The sequence below is a fragment of the Aquarana catesbeiana genome, linkage group LG12 (assembly GCF_042186555.1).
Source record: "Aquarana catesbeiana isolate 2022-GZ linkage group LG12, ASM4218655v1, whole genome shotgun sequence".
Lineage (NCBI taxonomy): Eukaryota > Metazoa > Chordata > Amphibia > Anura > Ranidae > Aquarana > Aquarana catesbeiana.
In genome coordinates this window covers 63165471-63179017 of record NC_133335.1, presented here as the reverse complement: position 1 = coordinate 63179017, position 13547 = coordinate 63165471, and the positions used below count along the sequence as shown (strand labels likewise).

Here is a 13547-nt window from a genome sequence, read left to right as displayed (position 1 = left end):
GAAAACTAGAGTTCCACTTGAATTAAGTACATGTTTTATATATGCATTCATTAATAGGAAACTACATTGCGAGGGGGAGAATTTAGCAAAAATTAATATTCTATTCTATACTGATCAGACTGGTTCATATTCTAACTCATTTTGCATATGATCATTGTAATTCAAAATTACTGATTATGGAACAACTCACTTCTTATGAGTGAAGCAAACTGCATTGCCACTGTATGTACCATAGGGGCCTGTTTACGCTTGAAAGTGTTACAGTAACACATTCACCACAACTTACTTTTAGGGCATTGTGGTGAACTCCATTACTACAGGTTATTTGTTCTGAATGAGTCCCAGGTAAAAATGCTTGAGCTCTATTGTTTTCTCCAAAGCACTACAACGTAACCCATATCGTACCATGTGGTGTACTGCATCATGCTGTAGCATACATAGTAGCCTTCTGTTCATGCGTTTGGGTGGCATTCATTGCCGTTGCACAATAAATGGCACTGCAGCATATTGCACTACATGTTGACACAACATCTGTGTATTAAAAGGCATTATTGTAACAATATGAATGGGCCTGGGCCCTAAAAGTACTGAAAGTGCTCCAAGAAAAAAGTGAATGAAAAGTCATATCTTATGCTCTAGCATAATGTATTCCCTAAATAATGTTGGGTACATGGAAATATCTTCTTTCATTTTGGATCTTTAAAAGTGTTCAAAGGCCTGAACTCCATAGCTTTTGTAACACATGGGTTAACATCTTGAAATGAACTTACAATTTAGGTAAACTTGAATAGTTTACCACCAACCTCTAAAGATGAACACATACTGTATCTAACTAATCCTAAACCTTGCATAATTTCGCTTGTGTCTACTGGGTATCTTGGTGGATGTAGTTCATGTCTCATGCCAAGTTTTGCCTAGGTGAAGCAGATACTGAAGGCCACATAAGAAGAAGACAGAGGAAGACACCAAAAGACTTTCTAGAGGTAGGATAATACTATTATCCACAGGGTTCTCCAGAAGAGCCATAAACACATTAGCAAACATTATGGTGATTATGATGTTGATGATGACTTTGATGATGTCTATAATGAGTGGGGCTAGTCACATGGTGGACTTTCACTGTGTGGTGAGATCCTGAAAGTAGAAGATATGATAGTTCAAATTAATAAAGATATATGTCACATTATAAAGGGATGCAAATTGTCTATGTTTCTCATATCAATCCACCATATTCCAATTATCATTGTTATTGTTACATTTTCTCCAAAGCACTACAACGTAACCCATATCGTACCATGTGGTGTACTGCATCATGCTGTAGCATACATAGTAGCCTTCTGTTCATGCGTTTGGGTGGCATTCATTGCCGTTGCACAATAAATGGCACTGCAAAATGGCACAGTCAAATTGAGAAACCTACTTATGTACCATGAGTTGTAGATATATTGATTTTAGCAGGGGTACCTCAATACCCGAAATGTATTTATTTAGTAAAAAAGTTGAGAAAGGTTGCCTTGGACAAACATTCAACTGTGTATTTGAAAATGTAGTTATTCCTTTATGTTTTGCAGTATCATGAATGTACACAACTTTTGTAGAAACTGTCTACAGCTAGAATAAGTTCCTGTGCAAGACCATTCCACATTTTCACAGCTGAGAACTACTGTGGGTCATTTTTGGACTAAAGCTCACCATTGGCACATGGTAGGAAGGGAAGCAGGTTGCTGTCTAATCATTCCTAATATTGCCACTTTGAATGCTGTTTGTCCCATGTACAAGCCAGGCATATCAAAATTCACAGCAGACAATGTGACTGCCATGGAACTCATTAGCAAAAAGGGCCTGGAAATATCTGGCTACATAGTGATTTATGCAACGTGGATTTCAGATAGCATTTTGGAAATATACGGCTAAAATAAATGTTTATAGAGTTTGACTGATGATTAAAGTGATTGGTATTGGATTTCAGTAAATGAATACCATTAAGATGGAGATCATATAGATAGGGTGGTCTTTTAAAAAATAGGAACTTTATTGAAAAGTTTTCTTAATACAATACAAAACAAGGATCGACAGTTACACAGAAAATGCAGGCCAAGTGACCAAAATAACAATACAGTTGCAGGAGACAAAAGTCATTGTAATAGTTTTTGTATCATTTGACAAAAGTCCATGTAGACCAATAGTCTAAGAGATTTGGTTAATAACTATAAAGCACAAAATCTTATGGGGGACCATCAAAACAGGGGTCTTAAAGGTAGGGAAAATATGGGATAAAAAATGGTGGCAGACCAAGGCATAGAACTTTTTTTGTTTTGTTGGAATTCCAGAAGGAATAATGGATAGTAATGCCAAATAGGGCAAGCTACCCAAGCTACCATAGGCCACATGTACAGCAAAAGAGTTAGTATTGATAAATAAGTCATCCTTTCCAATCTCTCAAGAAGGTCTGTGTCAGAGTTTGTTAATGGGGTTGTTAAGGGGCAAAAGCAGATAAGGGAGGTAGGGGTAATAGGAGAACCAAAGGGGGGCATAGGAGGACAACAGTTGTTGGGTGGGGTGAGATACAGAAGGAGGGAGGGAGGGAGGGAGGGAGGATGGAATAGGATGGCCTACCATATCCTGGTGCCTAGCCCCCGGGTCATGGGATGGGGTCGCCTTTTAAAGGATTTGTAATGAGGTTCAAACCCTATGGGATGGTGTCTAAATGCCACTAATGTCCAGGTACTAGTTAAAATGTTTCCCATATTTTACATTCTACACATATTTCCACTAGCTCACGCCTTGCTTTTTAAAGTGGTTCTAATGCCTAAAGGTTTTTTTCGCCTTAAGGCAATCTCTGCATTAAGGTAAAAAACCTTCTCTCTGCAGCCAATAGCCCTCCCTTATACTTACCTGAGCCCGACGTCGTTCTAACCCTGTGCAAGAGAGCAGTGGCTCTCTCTGCTCTCTCCTCATAGATTCAGAGACAGCAGCAGGAGCCACTCAGTGAGGAGGGATCAGTGGTGGGGTCAAGTCACATTGTGTGTGTGTGTCTATGGATACACAGAGCCAGGTTGGGAGCAAGCCCCCACAAGTGCCTCCATAGCAAGCTGCTATGGTGGGCACTCTGCAGGGGAGGAGCCAGGAGAGCAGACAGAAGAGGTGGATTGGGCCTGCTTTGTGCAAAACCATTGCACATAGCAGGTAAGTATGACATGTTTTTTTTTTTTTAAATATAGGTTTACAATCACTTTAAGACAATGTTTACATACCATGGCTGTCTCCAAGAAAACTTTGACTTGAAGTGCTGAAATGTAAAACACATAGTAAAGAATAATGAAGAAATATATGGTATTCTGACTATTCTGTATGGCTTGGTTTAAATAATATATTAGTAAACAAAATGGAAACATTTTATGAACTGTCTGGTTTTAGAATTAAGCTGTTCTCCAAATTGTATTGTTCTATTCTGGTAGCTGATTGAATGTTATAGCAAATAAATTATATAAAAATTATATTAAATATAACAATTATTTCTTTCCTCTTAACGATTCGGTGTGCATAGGTATTGTTATTAATTGAGGCCTGCATGTTTTAAGGAATATTAGTTCAGTTGCTTGTCCTGTGTGAAATACATACTGGATATCATGACCCTCCAATAGGCGCTTATAGGTGGCGATCTCCATCTCAAGATGAGTCTTTTGGTCCATCAGGATCCTGTATTCCTGATTCTGACGTTCCAGGTCAGATCGCATCTGGGTCAGCTGGGACTCTACATTGTTGATCAAACATTGTAATTGGGCAAGTTGAGCCCCAAATGTGGCTTCTGTCTCTGCCAAGGTGTTTTCTAGAGCTGATTTCTGGGAAAAAATAGAGAAAGATTGTATACAAAAAAAAACAGGTAATTACAGTACATACTATTAGTCTTTGCAGAATGAACTGAAGGTGCTCACAGACTAAAACGACCAGCAACTGGTCATTGACACAAACTTTATTAATTGGCTGGCAATAACACTTACCAAGCTGAGCTGGCTTTGCAGTTCGATATCCAAGGTTTGGATGGTACGTCTCAAGTCAATGACTTCAGTTTGTACAGACTGGAGTTGTTCAGAACCAGAAGCAACTTCACGATTTAGTTCCTCAGTCTATATAAATAGAAAGATTGTTAGAGTCATGTACCCCTTAATATATGGAGGCTGATTTCCATATAGTTTTATATATAAAGTCAAAGGAGGTTTATTTCTGATCTTCTGTGAAGAAACATGTCACTAATTTTTAATATACAGTAGCTAGGCTTAAGTTGATTTGCATATTTATATTAGTTTTTATATATTTTAAGTTATGCCACTGCATTTGTTTTCCTTTGTGTTTTTTCCAGTTGCACCAGTGCCTCAATAAACACTCACATCCCTGATTAGGAAGCACGAGCGTGGCCATTGGCCACAGTAGTTGTGACTGTGCAAGGGGTTTGGTGGACCTCTGAAGATTTCTGTATGAGAGCAGTGGTCCTGATGTTTACTGTAATGGGAAGATTGTTATGGTATAGTACTGAGCATTAAAGCTGAACATGTTCTCATCAATATTTATTGTTTATTGGAATATAACCATGAAGTAATAGGGCCTAATGATCAAAATGTAATAGATTGCTATCCCACTATTTTTCTAACAGGTTCAACAAGCTTTTTTAGTCTACAAAAAGACTTACCCGTTGTCGGAAAATAGTTTCCACCTCTCTTAGATTCCGCTCCATCAGATTTTCATACTGCTCTCTGATCTCAAACAAGGTTCTATTCAAATCAGCCGATGGAGCAGCATCCACTTCCACATTGACCCTGGCACCCAACTGAGCTTGCAAATCGTTGACTTCCTGTAAGTAAAAATGTTAGAAACTAGTTGTGTTATGGGTGCATTTCTGCAGATCTCCATAATGTGTACTTTAGAACCTGTGTTGACTCGGGTTTTGGGATTATGTCAATATGCAAATGTATTGGGATTTTAGATGCATTTGAGAATAGTTTGAGACATTTCTGAGATCATTTAAAGTGTTACTAAACCCCCTGTGGAACCTAAGGGGTTAATCCTCTGCATTGTGTAAAAAGACTGTTTGATTCTGGCTTCTCTGATCCTCCTCTCCTTCCATTGTCCCCTGATAAATGCTCAGTTTGGTGTGCATTGGTACAGAGTTTTCTTTTTCTTGGTAGAGTGCATGTGATCAGCACAGGGCCAATCAGTACTAAACAGACAGAGGGTCAGGAGTTTTACAGTTTTATAGGACAGTCAGATAATTCCTCCTACCAGCTTTAACCAGTGCTCAGCTGGACACTGATAGAAGTCACAAGACTGCTCTGACTGCTGATGTGAAATGTATTTAGCAGTTTTGTTTACTAAAATAATTGCATTCCATGTTCTGTGTACTGTGGGAGATCAGATATAGTGAATGCAGGGTCCTGGGTTTAGTATTACTTTAAGTTCATTGACAAATAAAAAAAGATAAAAAAATAACAAAAGGTGTTAAAAGTTGTCAATTTCCCACAGATGGCCCAGGATGGCAGCATACCTCTACAGAAAAAGTGATTTCAACAATATTTACACCTGCTCTGTAACAACATATTATGAATTATTTTTCTTAAAATAAATGTCTAAATTTATCTTGAAAAAGGGGTAACAGCTATCCCACCTCCCTATGGTTCCTCTTTATTAGCTGCAGTTCCTCCTGAAGGTTTTCTACTTGTGGCTGTAGATGACATATTTCCCTGTTAAGTTCTTCCAGGAGTATACGAAGTCCATTCACATCAGCCTCAACACTGCTTGCCAGTTGGCGTTCCATTTCATACCTGGTCACAAAAGGAAGACAAAGCAATTAGTGCTGATATTGATAATATTGATGAAAGACATGAAATATAGACAGGCCTACTTGTTTCTGAAGTCATCTGCTGCTAGACGAGCGTTGTCTATTTGTAATACAATCCTGGCATTTTCCACAGAAGTTGAGGAAATCTGGAAATTATAGGTGTTAATTATTTACTGCAAAGGATAAATTCATAGAGTGTATTTACCTAAGCTTTGTTCTGTATCAATTAAGGTAGCTTACTGCATATCTATTATGGCTTGCACTGTAATATGACTTAAGGGTACATTTACACTAGCCACATGCTAAAACATTCCCTTTTAGCATTCAGCTGGTATTCAGCAATGATGATAAGCGGTCCCATGGGTTTTACAACGCAAGGCATTGTTTACCTTTTTATTAACTTTATTGAAAGTGTACAAAGTGTACACTCCATTCCGGTCTCTACACAGCCCTGTGCTGCAGTGTCCTCCAGTGCCATCTAGTGTGCCGCAGAAAAATGGCGCAAGTCTGTATTTTTCTGTAACACACATCAGAGTGCCCAAAAGCATGAACGAAATGCACTGAGACCCATTTCGGGGTGCTGTATAAAATATGTAATCTGGTATCCTTTGAGATGCCTAATATGCCTAATCTGTTTTTATATTTTAAATATGTAGGTGTCAGGGTGAGTTTAAAAAATATAAATTTATCATTTATTTACCTGGCCTTGAAGCTCTTGAATGATTCTGAAGAAGCTGCTGTAGTCGGGTAAAGTGCTGGGCTGATTCCTCTCATACCATTCCCGGATATTCCTTTCAAGCTGGGCATTCTGTTGCTCTAGGGAGCGGACTTTGTCCAAGTAGGAAGCCAAACGATCATTTAAATGCTGCATGGTTTCCTTCCCATTGACACTGAACAAACCATGATGGCTAATAATGCTTTTATGGCTGCTGCTGTGAGCACCTCCATGAACGTGCTTGGATATGGAGATTCCTTTACCTCCTGATCCTCCATGTACACTGGGGGCTCTATAGTGATTACTATGATGGACTTTATGGGAACTTTCATGGTGGGTGGCATGGGATCCTCTATGATGAGAAGTATGGGAACCTGTAGAATGGAAGCTGTGGGAGCCTCCATGGTGGGAAGTATGGGAATCTCCATGATGTAAATTATGACATCCTCCATGATGAGAAGCATAAGAACCCCCCTGGTGATCAGAAGAGTGGGATCCTCCATGATGAGAAGCATGAGATCCCCCATGGTGGCGAGAAGAGTGGGATCCTCCATGATGGCTAATTGAAGATCCTCCATGAGGAACATCATATGTGTGGCTTGGGATCTTAGACAGATGACTACCAACATGACAGCTTCCATGGTGTGATCCAGCAGAGGAGTGACCACCGTAACTCATGATGATGGATTTGGGTGGTACAGATGACCTAAAAGTGTGTGTTTCTAAATGGATGTCCTTCACAATATGTTCTCTATTCATTCCGCTGTCTTATATATGGAAGACTGGGAGTGCCACAAAACATTAATTACTAATATTAATGTTTACAAGTATCTGACTGCTCATCTATCCACTGCTTTACATGCTTGACATTAGGATTTAACATTAAACATTTGGTAGTCTGCTGGGAAAACTTTAGACAATTGTAAAACAACTTCACAATAATTAATTTATTGCTGCCCAGCTCGTTAGAAACTTTTAATCACTCCACCCTAAATAAATAACAATAAAGCAAAAGCCAACTGACTTGGCTGAACACACCTCAAATAAAACACTCAAAAATGCAATATTGCAATGATAAACTAATGAAACTTTTAATCACAGTATGCAGTTGGTCTAAAGCTGGACACAAAGCATCAGATTTAATTTGATCAAGCTTGTCTGAAATATATAACTACAGTGGTAAAGTGTCAGGTACTACCCAAACAATGTATTCAGTATTCCATGTATATCTATTTAGGTAGCCTGTGCACTTATCAGCTGGCAAATGTTTCTTTGTCATAATAGCATTTCTCTATTCTGTACAATAAAGAGTCAAGGTTTCAAAATATCTCTTATGCCGCGTACACACGAGCGAAATGTCTGACAGAAAAAGTCCGACGGTAGCTTTTCATCGTATATTCAAATCGCGTGTATGCCTCATCTGACTTTTTTTTCGAAAATTCTGACAGACCTAGAAATGGAACATGTTCTAAATATTTCCGAAGGAACCAATTCCTATCGTGAAAACCGCTCGTCTGTATGCTGTTCCGACGGACCAAAAACGACGCATGCTCTGAAGCAAGTATGAGACGGAAGCGCTCGGTGTGGTAAAACTAGCGTTTGTATTGGAGCTAGCACATTCCTGACGCTGCTAATTCTGTGATATTTTAATGCAGCGCATTCTTTTCTTCTTTATAATGCTAGAAGAATGAAGTTGTTTTGCTGTTCATATTCACACATTATTTCTTCATTATTTATCCTCATCTCATGAATAATATTCTATTTTTTAAAAGCCCAATCTCCATAATAATATTTACAATTATTTTTTATACTTATCTTTTATAATTTTTTATTTCATCAAGATTTATTTTACGATTACTTAAAAATTATTTTCTAGTGATCTCCATATAATTAGTTTTTTTTTGTGTGTGTCAAGTTACCACAATAACATTATTATCTTGTATTTTTTATTAACCTCAAGGAGTTTGGTGTCCCTTGTTAATTTGACATTGTCTTTTAGAAATGTACCTGCCTACTCACAAACAAACTGTCCTTTTTGAAGAAAAACACATAGGAAAGTATTTATTGAAAATAAAATATCCATTTATTCTGGGTAACAAAATAAAGAGGAAGTCAATGCTGGAGAAACTTTTGGAATATGCGAAGCCTTTTGGCCCCCAGGGCACACATCAAGTCTGTGCAAAAGAAAATTGGCAGCTTGAGGAGTTCATATAATAGGGAGCACAATCTGGTCCAGGAATCCCAGAGATCAGGACCAGCAGCAGATGACATATCTGTCCCCAGGCTGTGGTACTACACCAGCCTGCGTCTTCTGTCAGACCAGACTGAACCCAGGCCATCACTTTCTTTTCTTCCCTCCACCCTTCCCTCCACGCTTCTCTGCAGCCTTCCTTGGAGGCTGTGGCTCTGGTGGTGGACTTGTGGCAGGAGGAGGAGGAGGAGGAGGATGGGCTTGCTCATATATTTTGCTGTTCTCAGTCAGCTGGCTCCTCAACCCCTTCTGAAGGGCATCAAAAATAATTCTCTCACAGAGGAGGCATTGGCCCTTCTCCAATTCCAGCAACCTGGTGGCTAGATAGCAGCCATAGGCCTCTTCAGCATTGGTGGGCTCCTGAGGAAATTGCTGGCTTACCTAATGAGGCCCAGTGCTGCCTCCTCCGTCATTGTCCCCTTCCTGGGCCTTTTGGTGGTAAGGCAGGTGCTCCAGTGGATACTTGGGGTGTCTCCATCTGTGAAACTTGGCCAAAAAAGGTAATTATTCCAGCTTGGTTAAAAGTGAATTAATCATGTCTTCAACTTGGATCTCTGCCCAAACAGACAATTGTACACCACTTCCAAGCAATGTTTCATATTCCTATTTCTGGACTAAAATATCTGTGTGCTAAGTATAACTTTTGTTTCATTCTGATAAGGGAGAAAAGATTTAGAGGACGACACTCAGAGGACACCAGGGAACCCCCACATCACCAACAAGATTGGGAAATCAGCCCAAGCCCCCCTGAGGATCCAGAGGAAGGAGAGGTGGAGGAAGTAAGCGAGATGGTCACACAGGTGAGTGTCTGACACCCCCTCCAGCTTCAGGTAATGTATGCATGCCTGCATAATTCTAAATACATGTTTTTTAACCAATTTTTTAGGTGATGTGTTGGTTGTGGAACAGGAAGCTGAACCTTTCACTAGGGACAGCGCCCAAAGGCTCATCCACGACATCATGCAGTGGAATGGGGAAATCGACACTATTCGAAATAGACTGAATATTATGGAACAGCAAATGAAGAACATGATAGATGTGTTGGGGAGAATCTAAATTTTTGCCTAATCACATCCATTTTCAGTTTTGTTGGACTCCCAAAAAAAATGTTTTTTGCACATTTTAAAACCCAAATTTTGAAGATGCACACAGTGTGTCAACATGTGCTATCTGCCATCAGGGGATCTCAATGTACACGTTTTGTAGGTTCAACCCCTTCCTCGTAACTCTAGTAGGTGAGAGGAATGGGTTGCACCCCCAAAACACATCCATTGATCCCCCATTATGGAAGATAGCACATGTTGACATTACCCATTGGACTCCCAATTTGTGTGCATCTTCAAAATTTGGCTTTTACAGGGGTGACATCACCCCAACTGATAAGGCAATATCAAGACATTTTTGACACTATAATGTCTGATATTGCCTTCAGTTTTTATACGTTGAAAATTTTGAGAAACAACAATGTGTGGTTTCTTCTTTCAGTGCTCAATACCAGTTTTGTAAGTAATTTTGTGTTTACAGTGTCAATGGGGCTTATTTACTAAAGGAAAATCCACTTGGCACTACAAGTGCACTAGGAGAACCTAGGAGACAGCCAAAAAGAAAAGCAAGCAATAAAGAAATTTCAAGATTTTATCTGATCATTTTTTTTTTAATAAAAATTAGACATTGTCTGGTATTGCAATGGCCCCCCTACCCATAAAATAATTAACATATTTCTCCCTAACTTCACAGGCACTTTGGGGGACCAAGCAAGTACGGCCAGTATCCAGGCCCGTCAGAGAATTCTCTGTAATAAGTCCGGCCTCAGGCCCAACTGAGGCTATATAATTCTGTGAATTTTTTCTTAAATAATTGTGCAGTATGCAGCAGCATAGGATGATACGGTTGATTTTGTAGTCCGCCATATGGATTGCTGTCAGAAACAGGCAGAACCGGCTGGCCATTATCCCGAAGGCATTCTCAACGACTCTTCTCACTCTGGCCATCCGGTAGTTAAAAACCCTCCTCTTCGGGGTGAGGGTCCTTTGGGGGAATGGCCTCATGAGGTGCTCGTCCAGACTGAAGGCTTCATCTGCAATAAAGACAAAGGGGAGTCCTTCCATGTTATCCCCATCAGGAGGCAATGCCAGGCCACCAGTCTGGAGATGCTGGTAATACTCCGTCTGGGCAAAGACTCCTCCATCCGACACTCGGCCATTCTTCCCCACGTCCACATAGAGGAACTCATAGTGTGCCGACACCACTGCCATTAACACTACACTATTAAACCCCTTATAGTTATAATAGTAAGATCCCCGAATGGGGTGGTGGCACAACGTGGGGTGGTGCCTTCACCCCTGTGAAGGCACCTGTGGCGTTGAAGGAAACTGTGGCGTCAAACAAGAAAAAAAAAATATAAGTACTTTTGCACATAACATTGCAAGCAGATTACACAAAAAACATTCTTGCACAACATCAGTATAACATTTATTTTAAGGAGTATTTAAAGACAAAAATATAAGGCCCACTTATCAGATTCCTCACCCCCTCTGATGGCTCATTGATAACATTGTATGGGGGGAGGGTTTGAGGTGACTTTGGGAGCCAAAAAAAAAGCCTCCAGCACTCTGCCTGAATTTAACCACTTGAGCCCCGGACCATTATGCTGCCTAAGGACCAGAGGTCTTTTTCCAATTTGGCACTGCGTCGCTTTAACTGCTAATTGCGCGGTCATGCAATGCTGTACCCAAACAAAATTTGCGTCCTTTTCTTCCCACAAATAGAGCTTTCTTTTGATGGTATTTGATCACCTCTGCAGTTTTTATTTTTTGCGCTATAAACGGAAAAAGACCGAAAATTTTGAAAAAAAATGATATTTTCTACTTTTTGTTATAAAAAAAATCCAATAAACTAAATTTTAGTCATACATTTAGGCCAAAATGTATTCGGCCACATGTCTTTGGTAAAAAAAATGTCAATAAGCATATATTTATTGGTTTGCGCAAAAGTTATAGCGTCTACAAACTAGGGTACATTTTCTGTAATTTACACAGCTTTTAGTTTATGACTGCCTATGTCATTTCTTGAGGTGCTAAAATGGCAGGGCAGTACAAAACCCCCCCAAATGACCCCATTTTGGAAAGTAGACACCCCAAGGAAATTGCTGAGAGGCATGTTGAACCCATTGAATATTTATTTTTTTTGTCCCAAGTGATTGAATAATGACAAAAAAAAAAAAAATATTTACAAAAAGTTGTCACTAAATGATATATTGCTCACACAGGCCATGGGCCTATGTGGAATTGCACCCCAAAATACATTCAGCTGCTTCTCCTGAGTATGGGGATACCACATGTGTGGGACTTTTTGGGAGCTTAGCCGCGTACGGGGCCCCGAAACCCAAGCACCGCCTTCAGGATTTCTAAGGGTGTACATTTTTTATTTCACTCTTTACCGCCTATCACAGTTTCGGAGGCCATGGAATGCCCAGGTGGCACAAAACCCCCCCAAATGACCCCATTTTGGAAAGTAGACACCCCAAGCTATTTGCTGAGAGGCATGGTGAGTATTTTGCAGCTCTCATTTGTTTTTGAAAATGAAGAAAGACAAGAAAAAACTTTTTTTTTTTTCTTTTTTCAATTTTCAAAACTTTGTGACAAAAAGTGAGGTCTGCAAAATACTCACTATACCTCTCAGCAAATAGCTTGGGGTGTCTACTTTCCAAAATGGGGTCATTTGGGGGGGTTTTGTGCCACCTGGGCTTTCCATGGCCTCCGAAACTGTGATAGGCAGTGAAGAGTGAAATCAAAAATTCACGCCCTTAGAAAGCCTGAAGGCGGTGCTTGGTTTTCGGGGTCCCGTACGCGGCTAGGCTCCCAAAAAGTCTCACACATGTGGTATCCCCGTACTCAGGAGAAGCAGCAGAATGTATTTTGGGGTGTAATTTCACATATTCCCATGGCATGTTTGAGCAATATATCATTTAGTGACAACTTTGTGCAAAAAAAAAAAAAAAAAATTTGTCTCTTTCCCGCAACTTGTGTCGCAATATAAAATATTCCATGGACTCGACATGCCTCTCAGCAAATAGCTTGGGGTGTCTACTTTCCAAAATGGGGTCATTTGGGGGGGTTTTGAACTGTCCTGGCATTTTATGCACAACATTTAGAAGCTTATGTCACACATCACTCACTCTTCTAACCACTTGAAGACAAAGCCCTTTCTGACACTTTTCGTTTACATGAAAAAGTTATTTTTTTTTGCAAAAAAATTACTTTGAACCCCCAAACATTATATATTTTTTTAAAGCAAATGCCCTACAGATTAAAATGGTGGGTGTTTCATTTTTTTTTTTCACACAGTATTTGCGCAGCGATTTTTCAAACGCATTTTTTGGGGAAAAAACACAGTTTTTTAAATTTTAATGCACTAAAACACACTATATTGCCCAAATGTTTGATGAAATAAAAAAGATGATCTTAGGCCGAGTACATGGATACCAAACAAGACATGCTTTAAAATTGCGCACAAACGTGCAGTGGCAACAAAATAAATACATTTTTAAAAGCCTTTAAAAGCCTTTACAGGTTACCACTTTAGATTTACAGAGGAGGTCTACTGCAAAAATTACTGCCCTCGATCTGACCTTCGCGGCGATACCTCACATGCATGGTGCAATTGCTGTTTACATTTGACGACAGACCGCCGCTTGCGTTCGCCTTAGCGCGAGAGCAGGGGGCGACAGGGGTGCTTTTTTTTTTTCT

General features: G+C 39.8%; 1 protein-coding gene across 1 annotated transcript; it reads right to left on the bottom strand.

Annotated features, from left to right (window-relative positions):
- Positions 1-1033: 1033 nt before the first annotated feature.
- On the bottom strand, positions 1034-7307 carry LOC141113771 (keratin, type I cytoskeletal 19-like). Its single transcript, XM_073607051.1, has 8 exons — positions 6534-7307; positions 5897-5979; positions 5660-5816; positions 4688-4849; positions 4002-4127; positions 3622-3842; positions 3255-3289; positions 1034-1134 (listed from the first exon to the last, which is right to left on the bottom strand). Exons 1-8 carry the CDS (start codon positions 7305-7307, stop codon positions 1034-1036), a joined length of 1659 nt encoding a protein of 552 aa, XP_073463152.1.
- Between the last annotated feature and the right edge of the window lie 6240 nt (positions 7308-13547).

Excerpts from the sequence above, each read along its gene's own strand:
- LOC141113771 (XM_073607051.1), bottom strand. The coding sequence starts at position 7,307 with ATGAATAGAGAACATATTGTGAAGGACATCCATTTAGAAACACACACT. Across the intron at positions 3,290-3,621 it reads TTGGAGGGTCATGATATCCA|CACTTCAAGTCAAAGTTTTC; the intron begins GTATGTATTTCA and ends TTTACATTTCAG. Across the intron at positions 1,135-3,254 it reads TTTTCTTGGAGACAGCCATG|GATCTCACCACACAGTGAAA; the intron begins GTATGTAAACAT and ends TTCTACTTTCAG.